Raw genomic sequence first — 14,925 nt, forward strand, 5'->3', positions numbered from 1 at the left:
TGGTCATAACTAACCTTCCACTTCCCATCCCATGTACCCTTTGCCCTCAGCAGGTACTTTGGCTGCTGGGGCCCTAAAGCTTTATTCCTGAAGAGTCTACCATTAGCAGTCCTGCCTGAATTTGATTGTGGTGGTGTTCCGTGGACTTGAATCACTGGGTTTGGTTATGCTCAGAGGCACCTTCAGTATTCTCTGTGTTCCAGGCGTGCTCTTGCTCACGTCCACCATGTCCTAGCAGCGCACCTTTCCCCTTAATGACCGGGATCAGTCACTCCAGCCGGTACACTCGTCTCCTCCTTTGCCTACTGATTGAGAGGCATGAGGAGCCCGTAGTGGTAGGGGTGGGCAGCCTGGCTCCCAGTTCAGTGGGAGTGTTTGTCTCCTGGTGGGGACACTCCTCTCTTTGGAGCCAGGACCTCTAGAGCAGCAGAGCCTAAGGTTGATGGAGCAGAAAGCAAATATGTTGTTAGTGAACAAGACGTAACAGTGGGTGGAGCCACTCCTGTTCCCACGCTTGGATCCTGGGCCCTGAATCCTGGCCAGGGGAGAGGTGATGCCAGTCTTGGAAGCTGATTTCCGGCGGACACCGCCCCCTAGGGGACAGGTCCCCACCCTGCAAGGTGCTGCAGGATGCTGGCCGTGTGAATGAGGCTTCAGAATGTTGGTCCACAGCTCCAGCCAGCCGGCCCCTTCTGTGGGGATGATTCTATAATGAGAACAGAAAGGGGACACCAAGTTGGAGACATGGTGATGTGCTTTGTGCTTTTTGTTATAAATCCTTTCTGTCAAAATGAGTGTTATCTAGCCTCAAGTTTAGGCTGTGTAGAGTATCGTTTAAATTTGAGCTTGGGGTCATTTCTTTATAATAATAGTAGCTTTATCTGGATTATCTATTTATCATCAGTCAAACTGTTGTTTATTTTTTTTTTAAGTTCCTAATTTTAAAAAGGTGAAAAAACTAAAGTGTGTTCGATGTAAATTTCTTTCCTCTAGGCAACAATCCCTGTTCCACGTTCTTGCTGCATATTCTATTTATAATACGGTAAGTCAGCGCCTGCCTGTCCACAGCTCTTTGAGCTGTCTTCTGAGCACCTGGAGGAAATCTTTGGGCCTCCTTCCTGGAAAAGCCCCCTTGGCCTGTGTTGCTTCATCTCCGGACTGGACAGTCTGTGTGGACCTTCCCAAGGCTTCCTCATCCGCCCCCAGATATCAGAGCACAGTTGCTTGGAAAGTGGGAAGAACCACAGTATGACAGCAAAGCTCACTTTCCCCCCCTTACTACAGGTTGCTTTGATGTGCGGTGGTGTTTTTCTTGTTTCTATTTTAAGCACTTAGGACTGGGAATCAGCAGGGCAAGAGGGGCAGGAAGTAGTGGCGAGCTTGCTGCTGCTTGACTCTTGGTGACTCTTCATCCCCCTGGGAGGCTGCCTTTCGGAATCACATTCCATCTATTTGGTGAGGTTCAGAGAGCAGACCGTAGGTACCTACTTGCTGTCTCCTGGAGTAAGCCAAAACTAAATGTTTTGGTATTAGAACATGTTATTCTTAAGGCATTGATTACTCTTGAGGGAGAGAGATTTGGGGGAAGAGATCAGCTAGTGTCACCGCCAGTATAGATGCCAAGTAAATGCTTTGCTGACTGGATTCCAGGAAGGACACCTTGAACCTTGAGGTGTACCATTTCTATTGTAATCAAAACCTTTAAGTTACAAGGAACAGAAATTCACTCAAACTAGGGCAAGTTAAAAAGAAATTGATTAAAGGGACATCTCATAAAAATGAATCTGGGGGTGGCTGTTGGAGCTGGAGGGTGAGAAGCCTACAGAGAGAAGAGCTCCTCTTTCTGTCCCGCTCGGGGCCACGTGGTGACTCTGATTGTCTCTGGAAACTGTTCATTATACTGTTTCTCTCTTCCGATATCTCTCTTTGCCTGCTTATCTGTTTTTCTTAGGCTGCTGTTGCAGCCATAGCCTCAGTGTGGGCATTCTGTTCAACTACATACCACCATGTATGTAGCTGTGGCTTTATTCAGTTTTCCTGGAGAAACATGTGATTAGTGATGAGTAAAATTGTCGTGCAGCTGAATTAGTGGTTCCCTGGGGTTAGGCGTCCTCGTCTCCATGAGCTGTGGTTCACATGTCATGACATGGATCCCTAAGGCCATGTGATATGACACATAAGTGTCATTATGTGCAATTATGGGGAGAATGGCCAGTTCTCAGGGAAGGGGCTTAGACTGGAAGGGTCCCCAAAATGTGTCTCTGTAAGGATCTGGAAATCTAGAGGAGAAAAGACAGCCAACTGGGAACTCTGCAAGGAGAGAAATTTGCCAGCATCTGAGCAAAGAGGAGGAATATTGAGCTGAGAATCACACGTGAAACAGAAACAGAAACAGAGCTCTTTACAGGTGTAAGAACAGTATTGAGCAGAGGTCAATAAAGTCCTTTTAGGTTAGCCTTGTCCACACTTCTGCATTTATTCTTCAGCACAAACATAGTCTTTGATAGCATGTGGCTCAGTACTGTGAACATTGTAATATTTCTCTGTAGAACTGCACATTAAGTAAAGTATTTAGGCATTTTCTGTTTTCTACATCAGTTCTTCATACCTGCATGTACATGTAATTTGATCTTAAAACCCCCGATTTCTCTGTTCTTGTTTTTCTTTAGGAGGTTGGATACTGTCAGGGGATGAGCCAGATCACAGCCTTGCTCCTCATGTATATGAACGAGGAAGATGCCTTCTGGGCCCTGGTCAAGCTGTTCTCAGGTCCCAAGCACGCCATGCACGGTAAGAAGACCCTGAGGTTGGTCATCAGCAACAAACAAGGGAGGGAGAGAGAGGCAGGTTTGAACAAAGTCAGACTTGGGGTCTGATGCTTGGTAGAGTCAAGTATAGAAACTTGTCTAGGGGTGAGTTTAATTCATTAGTATTTATTACTAATTTCTTATTTAATTCTTCTTCATTGAACTTTTCTGTTCAGATTTATATTCCTTCGTCTTTACTACAGCATATACTATTGACGTTTTAAAATTCTTTCCTTACTTGCCCTGGTTAGGAGAAACTAGGTTTGGAAGAATTTAGGAAAAACTGAATTATTGGAAGCTTTTGATCGAAACTGTTAGACAGTCATGCCTTCAGTGAAATGTCTACTGTTGACTGGATATTGCAATTTATACCAGTTTGTTAGAGAATATTAATTGAGAAATGACACTAAGGTATTTAAAGGAAAGGTCCACAGTAATTTGGTATGTCAAATATTTGTTTTAGTTAAAATTGATTAAAATTTTCAGCCTTAAAATTGATTCCATCTTACAGTAAAATTGATTCCATCTTACAGTAAAAAAAGCTGGTAACATATTCTGGGCACTCTGATATTTCAAAGCTTATGTAATTTTTTGGTTTTCAAGTTATTACACTGTTTTGAATAATATTTTTATTATATTTGCCAAGCATATGCAATAAACTTAACTTGAGAGAGTTTGGATTGAAACTTCTCTTGAAAATAAAAGTGGCATTTGTCCATATAATGCAAAATTATTTTCTCAATGCCATTGAGTGTGATAATACCGAATTTAAAACAGTTTTAACACTAATCACTCTGAGAATGGACCATCTTTCTCTTAGTGAACGTTGAAGCTTCATGTGGTGGGGAACCTGCCGCAGGTTAAAGTGAGGTTTTAAATTTTCAAAACTGTGACCTTCCATAGCTGATTAAATCTCACATTCTTACCAAGTGGTTACTGTTGAAGCATTGTGTGTATGTATATATGTTTGCATTTAGCTATCTCCTTCAGTGTTTGCTGTGAGTTTTTTAAAAAATAAATACTATCTGCATGATAAGTGTTTCTGGACGCTTTGCATCCCATAAGTGGACTCCAGTAGTAAGACACATTACATTGAGCTGCCATTGAATAGTATCATTGCAAAAGGCATCTTGAAGAAACACAACTCTTCCTTATCAGTCTTTATTTTGCTTTAGCGTGAGATGGCATTGCTGATAATCTTGGAAGTACAGTGGAATATTAACAGCTTAAGTAGTGTGTAATGATGTGGAATACTGTCCAGTTGTAGAAAATCCATCTCTTTTAACAAGCCTGATAACCTGCTTTCAGTAATTACTGTCACCAGTCTCAGCTATGTGTGTGTGTACTCAGTCATGTCTGACTCTTTGTGGACTGTAGCCCACCAGGCTTCTCTGTCCATGGGATTTCCCAGGCAGGAATACTGGAGTGGGTTGCCATTTCCTTCTCTGGGGGAGCTTTCTGATCCAGGGATCAAACCTACATCTCTTGTGCTTCCTGCATTAGCAGGTGGATTCTTTACCACTACGCCACCTGGGAAGCCCCACACTAATCTATAAAGCAGTATTTATTTTACTATTCTAACATTTACATTTACAAAACAGTTTAGGTTATTATTATGGGTAAGTTTGTACCTATAGATATTTGTTTCTAGATCTGCCTATGAAATTTTATAACTGAAGGCTACCTCAGTTCTCTGCATGTCGTATATGAAGCTGGTATCACTCACAAAAGTGTAATGTGAGGGCTAAAGCATGAGATTTAAAATACCAAGTCTGGGACCCCACTGAAAAGGGAAGCGGTGCTGGGTATCTTAGCATCCTTGAGCTCATGTTTATTATGGAAGGAACTGCCTTTTTCAAAATCAGACTTTGTCTTGAGTTTCTTCCAACTCCCATTCCTCTCAAATTGACCATGAAAGTGGCAGAGAAAGAGAGAGACATATATAGATTTTTTTTTTTAATGAAATCATTTCACCAGAAAGTATTACTAGGGGAGGAATTTTCTGTCTCTGGAGATTTTTACACACTCCTTAGAAAGCTGAGAATCAGTTAAGAAATAGCCCTTCCCCAAGGATCATAAAGCAGTTCTTCCCAGCAGTGTTCCTCAGTTTCTTGCAGGGACATAGTTTTCTGTTTTGGAAACATGCATTCTGTGGGGAAATACTGGACTCCAAGATCAGGTAAGTCTGGGAGATGAGGTAAACCAAGAAAAACAAGTGTCTTTAGTCTATAAAACAACTTAGGAACATTCAGAAGCGCATATGCCTGTGAACATATGCAAAAAAGGGTATATGTGACATACAGTATTTCTCCTGGATTCTTTTAAAAACATAGAACACTTATTAATGTCTTTTGAAGTTACCTAGAACCCAGGCTGAAAAACCCATATGGAGAAATCATAAATTCATTGTGTATGTGCCCTTTTAAATGGACTGTTAGAATATCTGAAAGGAAACTTGTGAATAAAAATAGATGTAAATTTCCATGAGTTACATACACAAAGTTAATACTAACTTCCCATTTACAGTTAACTTCCTAGAAATCTTATAGATTGTATTGCATAATCATTTGGGATAGACTATGTTAACATTGATCATACAGTGCCTGTATGTTTTAGCTTATGTTAAATATCACTTATAAAAAGGATTAAAAAGTGATGTTAACCTGGGAAGCATGGTTACTCTAATGATACTGTTAGAGTAAGCCCGAAAAAAGTAATACAATGTTTGTTTTATATAATGGGGAAGCAAAATAAGTAATCAAGATTAGAATAATTTATAGAAGTGTGTGTTTAAGACATCACCCAGTACTTCAAGTAAACAGATAATCTTGATAAAAAAGCTTCAGTTTCCATTTTTTCTTACTTTCTTAGTTTCCCTTTTAATTCAGAAATACTCTGTCCTCTTTTATACTTTTACAAGGTGATGGGCGATGCTTAGCAAACACATACTAGGCTACAAATTTTTATTAATCAAAGCTTATACATAATTGTTTCCTTGGAGAGAAGTAAAAATATTTGGGTAACTGGTAGGTTTGTTTTTATTGTTGTTAACAGCTAAAAGATAAATATGTTGCATTTTAAACTAGGGATTTCTGTTGTTATTATTTATGAAGTATTGTTTTTATGTTTGTATTCTAGGATTTTTTGTCCATGGTTTTCCCAAACTCTTGAGGTTTCAAGAACATCATGAAAAAATACTGAATAAATTTTTGTCCAAGCTTAAGCAGCACTTGGTAGGTAGATATGACCTTGACTTACACCCACCTATACCAAGAATAAAGCTAGAAGACTTGAGTGCAGCCACTGGTCCCCATTACTCTTTTGGTGTACAGTCTCATCCATTTCATTTACCGAGCAGTTACAGTTCCCAGTTGCTCAAATGACATTAGATTTGTGAAATTTAGTACCGATGAACTATCACAGCCCTAACTCATAGCATCAGTCGCCTTTGAAGCTGCTATATAATAATACAAACAATATAGTTTTTAAGGATATGTGATTTCTCAGTGATTGAGGAGGTTTTTTAATTGCACTAAAGTATCTGCACTAAAATATTTTAAGGATCATACAGACTCGTCCTCAGTGAGTCACATACTCCTCTGAAAAAATATAGTAATATAGTAAAGAAGGATGCTTCCTTTTAGAATATATTAAAAGAGAATCAAAGTATTGTATTACAGTCTTATCTTATGAGGGGTTTATTCTCAGGGTGATTTTCAAAAGTACAACTGAGGAAGAAGAAGAGTCAGAAGAGAAAAAGTGGAAATACTCCAGCACAGAGATTTGTAATGAATGGTTTTGTTCAACTGTGACAGCTGCCTCCAACAACCTGCCTAACTTTTAGTATTTATTATATTGTCGTGTTTTGTGTGCAGCAATCCAGAAATTGTGGAATTTTTGTTTTTTCCAGGATTCACAAGAAGTCTACACAAGTTTTTACACAATGAAATGGTTTTTTCAATGTTTCCTTGATCGGGTGAGTGTTTATTTTAAAAGTCCAATCATAAAATTAAAAATACCAGATGAGGACAAACTGTTCATCTTATTTCTGTTTTGTTTTTAATTATAGACGCCCTTTACACTAAACCTCAGAATATGGGACATCTATATCTTCGAAGGAGAACGAGTTCTTACTGCTATGTCTTACACAATCTTAAAATTACACAGAAGTAAGAAAGCGTTTAATTATAAAGATGTCACAAAAATCTAGCCTTGTTTTAAGTCTTGACTTCTCGTTACCCTCCCAACTTCAAGGTCATTTCCTTTTAGTAGTGAGTTTAAAAATTCTTTAAAATCAGTGAAGAAGTTATCTTCAGTTGCTGGTTTTCCCTCATTGGCTCTTCCTCGTGACTAGAAGCTTACTCCTTGCAAATGTCTTCTAATTCTTTTCTGTGTCAGTTCCGTCTTCACATTTAAGTAGAATGCAGTATGTTGGTTTTACTACTAATATTCCTACTAGTTGTTTGTTTCCATGGTGTGTGTGTGGGGATGTCCCTTATTATTTTTTTTCATTGATCTGATTCTTCAGTTTAATAGGAAAAGGGAGAGACCAGAGAAGCCAGGCCCTTTAGTTAACAGGTCTAGAGAAGGCGTTTTCTGTGATTGCTTCACCAGGAAAAGAGCATCCAGCCCCAGGCCGTAGACCAGAGTTGGGGACCCTCCCCTATCTCCCTGTCTGGCTGCTTTGTGGCCTCTGTAGCAAGTACCTTCCAGGCCCACAGTTGTCCAAATGTAGCAAAAGGCCTTCAGTTGCAATATTGCAAGAAGTGAAGTCGCTCAGTCGTGTCCAACTCTTTGCGACCCCGTGGGGTGTAGCCTATCAGGCTCCTCCATCCATGGGATTTTCCAGGCAAGAGTGCTTGAGTGCATTGCGATTTCCTTCTCCAGGGGACCTTCCCGACCCAGGAATCGAACCCAGGTCTCCCACATTGCAGGCAGACGCTTTACCATCTGAGCCACCAGGGAATCCCTGCAATATTGCAAGGTCTCGGTAAATAGGATATGCTGTGCCTTACTCTGAAAGTCAAGAAGTGAGAGTTGCTCTTTATGAATATGAGGGACCTTACTCATCTTAAAGTCTTAAACCACCCTTAAAACTTACGGTACTCCTTTTGCGACCGTGCAGAGAAGGGGAGAGAAGCTCCACATGGCTGCCTTCACCCAGCACCTCCAGCCTGAGGCACAGCCTGAGTTCATGGTCACCGGATGCTCTGCCCTCTTGCCTTGTTCTTGAGTGGTCATCTCTTCAGTTTCCCAGCTCAGTGGTCCATTGGCTGAGTGCTTGGGGTCATGTTCTGTAGTTTTCCTCCCCGCTGTGGCTTTGTTCTAAGAACGCCCTTGGTACTTTGATAGGAAATGGTTTGATTGCTTACTTGAAAAGCATGGTCTTCAGGAGCACCAGATTATTCAAATTCTAGATAAGACTGAAACTTTAAAATCACAGCTGAGTTGTTTACTCTGAGAGAAGAGGGTTCAGAAGTCTTGAGGTTCATTCCCCTGCCTCCCGTTCAACACCAAACCACAGCCCTAAGATGAAACAGTTTGGCAGTGAGTCTCCCAAAACTCAGATCTGAGGTCAGAACCGCAGGAAGCCAGTCTCCCTCCCTCCCTTGTCCCCACCACGTCCTCCTTCTCTCTCTGGATTATGAACTGACCAGGGTGTAGAACAGAAGCATGCTCTGTGTTCAGGTAGATACTTACTAGTTTACCATTCTTTAGCAGCGAGAAAGCCCCATAACTCTCTTCCTCCTCTTAAATTGTGTTTCACTTATGACTCTTGATTAATTTTGACAAGTAAAAAGTTTCTCTACTCTTTGTAAATTAACCTTAAATACAACAACTACTTTATATCTTACTGTCATTAGGTTAAACTCTGGAAAACCTTTGCTGTTGTGTATATTTTCTTCATTAGGAAGACAGAGATCAAGGATTTACATGAAGTTCCTTCATCATATAAAGCTTCAAAAACTGTGTCTGGGCCAATAGTTACCTGAGGCTCCTAAGATTTTTTCTTTTTTTTTTTTCCTGATTCCCTTACCAATATTTAGAGGCATTGTTATCTTAAAAAAAAAAAATCACACTGTGATTTTAAACAGTACAAAAAAAAAAAAAAAAAGAAGCAACCTAAATGCCCAGTATTAGAAGACCAGTTATTCATAAATTTAGAGCGTACACACAGTGGATTCTTATGCAGTTGTTAATAATGAGAGCATAAAATCATTCTTGTTGAAGTGAGAGGTATCAGTGATATACACCATTGACTAGGGGAAAGCAAAGAGGTGAATAATGTGTGTAAAGTATCGTTTATTTCTGTAAATTGAACTGCATGTACACACATCTGCTTGTAGGGCATTGGCATAAGTATCAATACAGATAAAATTAATAATGCAGATTTTCAGGAAATTTGGAGAGGGGCATTGGTGGTTTAGTGGTAGAATTCTTGCCTCCGAGATTTCTGAGAAATTCTGAGACAGTTAAAATACAGACCTAGAAGTGGCTGTGCCTGTGGCAGTCACAGCCCTTATCAGGGAAACACACACATCTTCCTGGGCCGTCTTTGTCAGTCTCCGGTCTCTAGGAACTCTTGCTCTGGGGAAATATTAATACCCAGGTATGGTTATTCTTACACCTGTGAGAAGGCATTTAGCAGCGTTCACCATTCCCCAGTCCCCCGAGGCTACCTGCTTTTCTCTGTGCTTTAATATCAGGTAACAGTTTTGTCCTAACTGAGTTTTGGTGATATTCACAAGGCCATTTGGAAGTTGTATGCGGTGCACTCTTTAAAATAGACATCAGAATAAAATATGTTATCTTCTCAACCTGAAGTAGCCATTGTATATTTTTCTCATCTTTTCTTAGAACATCTTATGAGATTGTCCATGGAAGAACTTGTAGAATTTCTTCAGGAGACCTTGGCAAAGGATTTTTTCTTCGAAGATGACTTTGTAATAGAGCAGCTCCAGATTTCTATGGCAGAACTGAAGCGGGCAAAGCTCGACCTTCCAGAGCCTGGTAAGGAAATAGCCAGAGGCTTTATGTATAACTTACAGTTAAGATCAGGAGATACTGTGCAGTTAACATGGCCCACTGCCGTGTCAAAACGTCCGCATACTTCTGATGACATCATGGAAATCAGTGTCTTGTTGCCTGCTTATGGCTTCATTATTTTAAGGAAGAGCAAATATTCATTAAATCTGCCTCTCCTAGTGGGAAAATTAGGAAGTTTAATAGATAGATAATGTTGTTTCAACAGAAGTTAACGATGGCTTTAAGTTGCCATAACAATCAGCACTCTTTACTTTCACCATCACTTGTAGAACCACATGCAGTACGGGAGCAAGTAGAAGTCCCATTTTATAGAAGAGGAAACTGATACTAAAATGCTAATAAATATGAAGCCCGCAGAACCTGCAGATAGCAGAGTCCGAGTCCGAGGTTCCTGACTGCTCATCCCTGGTTCTTTGCAGTATGCTGCAGTGTAGATACGGAGAAGGCGATGGCACCCCACTCCAGTACTCTTGCCTGGAAAATCCCATGGACTGAGAAGCCTGGTAGGCTGCAGTCCATGGGGTCACTAAGAGTCGGACATGACTGAGCCACTTCACTTCATGCACTGGAGAAGGAAATGGCAACCCACTCCAGTGTTCTTGCCTGGAGAATCCCAGGGACGGGGGAGCCTAGTGGGCTGCTGTCTATGGGGTCGCACCGAGGTCGGACACGACTGAGGCGACTTAGCAGCAGCAGCAGCAGTGTAGATAATATATTTTATTCACTTATTCCAAAACATTTTCCTGTGCCTCCTGTTAGGTTTTCTGCTAGGTGCTGTGTTGGGGATTTAACAACTAAAAAGAAAGACATTCCTTCTGTTCTCAGGGTGCACGGAGGAGACCCAGAATTTACGCAGTAACAAGAGTATGAATAGAGTCAGAGCTAGAAACAGGGTAAACAGGGAAGAGTGGATGAAGGGCAGTACTGGATGAGAGGGGAAGAAAAGAGAAAATGCAGAGAGCACAGTCGAAAGAAGTTTTCAGAACACACTTTTGCTAAAAACCAAGATGCTTTGCTTTATTTAAGTGCAAGGAGTCTAATCGGTGTTTCTCCGAGGTTTGTTTTGCGTCATCAGGGTTCACCGGAAGTTAAGCCGTCACTGCAGTGGTGGCGGGTGGGCCTGGGCCCTGTGAGGCCAGCACTCTGCTCCGGGAGGTCCCTCCTTTCTCATGTAGTGTTGTCCCTTTCTCCTAATTCTTTCCTGTCACAGGGAATGCATCTGGAGTAGCAATTACTAACTATATTCTTGCTATTCCAACATTTATTTTTAAATGATTTACCTACTTTTAAAGAGAGTTTAAAACAAGTTTTAGTAAAAGACACATACATTAATAGAAAAAAATATATAATAGAGCTGCTTAAACATGAGAATAAAATATCCAAACCTGTGTAATGGGATGGACTGATTTAGCATCTAACTAGCAGCTAGTATTTATTGAATGTCTGCTCTGTGCCACATTCCACACACATTGTCTCATTTAATCCCTCAAATAACTTTTAGAAAATACTCAACCCCAATCTACACGAGGAAACTTGGTGGCAGTAGTTTGTAAGATCTTTTTACAGTAGAAGAGAGATAGAGGGGGTGGGGGTGGATAAATGGAGAGGGGTGGATAAATAACCCCGGAGCTGGGTTACTCTCCAGGCTGATGTTCTCAGAAAGCCACTGCGGTCTTCCCAGGCAGGCCATCTGAGGGGCTTGTAGTTGCGTGTGGTGTCCACTGTGTGGCGACAGAGACCTGAGTAAGATGAAAGATGGAGCAGCCAGAAGGGACTAGAGACTCCCCTTTTTTTATTTTGTTTTTTTTTTAGGGATGCTAAGGAGTGTTCTTTTTGTTGTTGTTGTTTTAAAGAAAAAAGTGTTATTCAAGAAAAATAAGAAACTTTTAACCTTTATTCTGAAATATATCAAGTTACAGTTCCTTTTTTTTTTTTTTTTAAGCAAAGTAGTCTAATTCTTGGCAGTTGCATAAAGATATTTACCATTTATGTGATGGAACCCTAGTGAAAACCGTCACTAGCGTGGTATTTTCACAGAAGCGTCCATGTTGTGTGTGATGGGAATCATGCTGCTTTCCCACTTCTTCATTTAAACTCCTGGTTTTCAGGGGAGGAAGTGAAGAATAGAATTTTAGGCAAGGAGCTAAAGTAAGGTGAGCAGAAAACAATATCATGTCTATTGAAAGGAAGTCCAGAATGAAAGTATGGATAATAAATGTTAATACTTATTGCCTGTTTATAGCCATCTGTTTGACATCAGTTATGCTTGAATCTTTTAGCTATACCCAATTGCTTAGGGGTGAAAGGAGATATTTAAACCAAAGAAAGACCAAATGCAGCAGTGTGTGTATTAGGCACGTTGGCGGTTTGGGGGGCGGGGTGCGTAGTTTGAATAGTTTGAATCTGCGAAAGATATTGTCCAAGAGTGTTTAATGTTTATACAGATCTACTTGTGTGGGAAAAGGGCAGAGAAATAATATTTATCAGCACATGAGACAATGGTATATGTACTTCAGAAAGGAATCACTTTATAATGAAGTTGGAGAATATTTTTCTCCTGATCCTGTACTCAGACACGGAGGTCAGCTCTCCTGGGTGCAGGGCTCCTGGGTTTTGCTGCTATGGTTGCCAGGTGAGGCCTGGGCCTCACTCAGTCCAGCAGCGGCCTCAGGAGGGCCAACGCTCTGCTGTGGGTATCTCCCCGCCCCCCGCCCCCATTACTCTCCCTGACTCTGGCCCATCCTTCCCCTCCCCTCTTTCCCTTCCTTCTCCTCAGTCCCTCCTCTTGAGAGACACGGCCCTTCCCACTGCCACGGAGGCCCTTAGAAACGTGAACAAATGTACATTTGCTTGCCCTTGAGCTGCTGAGGATTTGCGCTGTTCAGAGGGGTTGGGTCAGTCACGGGAATCCATGGAACGTGGCATGATCCACATGTCATCTGTCAGCGACTGCTGGGAGAAGACAAAAGTGGGTGCGGAGTCACGGCCCTACCCTGCTTCCCGGTCACAGGTCCCTGTGGACAGTAGCTGCTGTCTGACGCTGTTTTAAGTTATGCAGGTCCCAGCACTGCGGTCCGGCCCTGGTGCCACGCCTGCCCCTCCCGTGTCGGCCTCCTGGCTTAACCTTCAGTACTGTCCATAATATGGGCAGGAGTTAGGGTTTTCAAGCACTTAGGTTTTAGAGGGCTCTTTCTTATATGCTTGTCTATTGCATCTTTCAAAGTGCTCTCCTTTTTTCCTACTTAGAATCTTTATGGGAGCTAAGGGGCTGTATCCTCTAAATATCTTTGTTCAGTTGAGGTATTCATCGTCACCTCTTAGAGAGTCCTCCTTCCTAGTGAGAGACTGACATTCAGCAGTTAATTATAGACATCATGTCCTTTTGTTTGCACTGAATTTTTTTCCCCTCCAAACCCTGCTGTATCTTGTTTCTTAGCTATATAGATCTTGGGTATTTATAACTGTTATGTTTCTGTACTGTTTATTTGAGTGATACATCATTACTCTAAGATTAATTACATATGAATGAGTGGACATTTTGTCAAAACCTTGGTTGTGGTTCTGTTACTATTTTAGACACGACTGCAGAATAAGTAGGACCGCACTTTGAGTGGAGTCAACTCCTAAGGTGAAGGGGAGATGTATTACGGGTGACCGTGAAAGACCTTTAAGAAGCTACTTTTTGGATGTTTTAGAACAGTTGCAGATTTTTTTCCTCCCGGTGTGGGTTTTGGCCTCTTGACCATTCAGTAAATGGAACATGCTAAATTTTTCTTTTAATTCTAATATGATGTGTAGATGCATAGAATATTAATGTCTCTTCTTAGAGGTGTGTATGTTGGCTTGAATATAAAGTAGTGTTAAGTGTAAGGTGAATACTTTGCTTACCCTTTATATTGAAAAATTAAAAATCCCTCATATGTATAACACATACCTTTCCATTTTGCTTCAGGCATGAAATTACCACCTCAGTCTATTACTTTCTCTTCATTTTTTCATTCCTTTTCCTGAGAAATACAGGCCTTATATTTGTAATTCTGCATTTTACCATGTATCCTATTAATGTCTTTGGTGATCCATGCCTTTTATGTATCCAGATTTCAGGATGGAAATCTCTGGATATGAGAACATAGGGACAGGATATGATGTGGTATTATTTTCCCCAGATGTTCAATTCTCTCTTAGTCTTCTTCCCTCCCTACTTCTTCCTTCTACTTTACCTAGAGCAGCTTTGTTTATATTTTTTTATTTATTGGAGTTTCATATGAGAGTTCATTTGAGAAAGAGAATTTCCTTTTAAAAACTTAAAAAAAAAACCCCACTGAATTAGGGAAACACAAAGTTTATTTTTAGCTCAGTAACTCTGATTCTGGCAGCTTATCTATTTAAAGGTTACTTACCATCATTCTCTGCTCCCTTCCAAAGAAAAGTTCATTGAACTATTTTAATATCTTAAAATTATGATATGTGGGTAAATAATAGTTATCCTCACTTAAACCATGAGCTACATGAAAGCAAGGTGGCGTCTGCCTGCTCACAGCTGTGGACCCATGGCTTCCTCCTAACCGTTTGTTAGGTGGGGGGACGTTTGAAGAGAGAAACAACTTATTTTTAAGTGAGAATGTATGATTTTGTAGTGACAGGTAGGAAGCATATATCTTAAAGTTTGGAACTTTTACAAGTGAAGTCTGTCATCTTTTCAAGATGGTATTTATAGGTGTCCATATTATGGTGGATTGTTTTTAAACACTGTTTACTAAATGCACATTCCTTTAATTCCTCTTTAATTTTCTGATGTTATTTGAAATGTAAAACTAAAAGTATCTAATATGATTTTCTCTTTTTTATTCTTTTTTCCTTTTTTTGCATTTAAAGTAGGATAGAATATTAATTTGGAAGTACAGAATATTTTTTCTTTTTATCCTGTGGAATTACTTGAGAGAATAATAATGAGCTATTTGGGTACAAGTTGGAGTCACAGTTGGTCATCAGTTGACCTTTAAACTTGGCAGACTTGCTTGAAGTTGACAGAAACTATTTTACTGAGATTCTAAACTCTTTTAGTTGAGGA

At 40.5% G+C, this 14,925-nt stretch overlaps 1 protein-coding gene across 4 annotated transcripts in view; it reads left to right on the forward strand.

Moving 5' to 3' along the window:
* The window catches only part of USP6NL (USP6 N-terminal like), a 142,678-nt gene that overhangs the window by 119,127 nt on the left and 8,626 nt on the right, over positions 1-14,925 (forward strand). For all 4 annotated transcript variants that reach the window (XM_040248486.1, XM_040248487.1, XM_040248488.1 and 1 more), the window contains 6 exons: positions 994-1,042; positions 2,670-2,790; positions 5,946-6,040; positions 6,718-6,783; positions 6,877-6,976; positions 9,666-9,818. In XM_040248486.1, coding sequence (XP_040104420.1) covers positions 994-1,042; positions 2,670-2,790; positions 5,946-6,040; positions 6,718-6,783; positions 6,877-6,976; positions 9,666-9,818 — 584 coding nt within the window. The remainder of the gene's footprint in view (positions 1-993; positions 1,043-2,669; positions 2,791-5,945; positions 6,041-6,717; positions 6,784-6,876; positions 6,977-9,665; positions 9,819-14,925) is intronic.

This window comes from Oryx dammah, unplaced genomic scaffold, assembly GCF_014754425.2.
Source record: "Oryx dammah isolate SB20612 unplaced genomic scaffold, SCBI_Odam_1.1 HiC_scaffold_10, whole genome shotgun sequence".
Taxonomy (NCBI): domain Eukaryota; kingdom Metazoa; phylum Chordata; class Mammalia; order Artiodactyla; family Bovidae; genus Oryx; species Oryx dammah.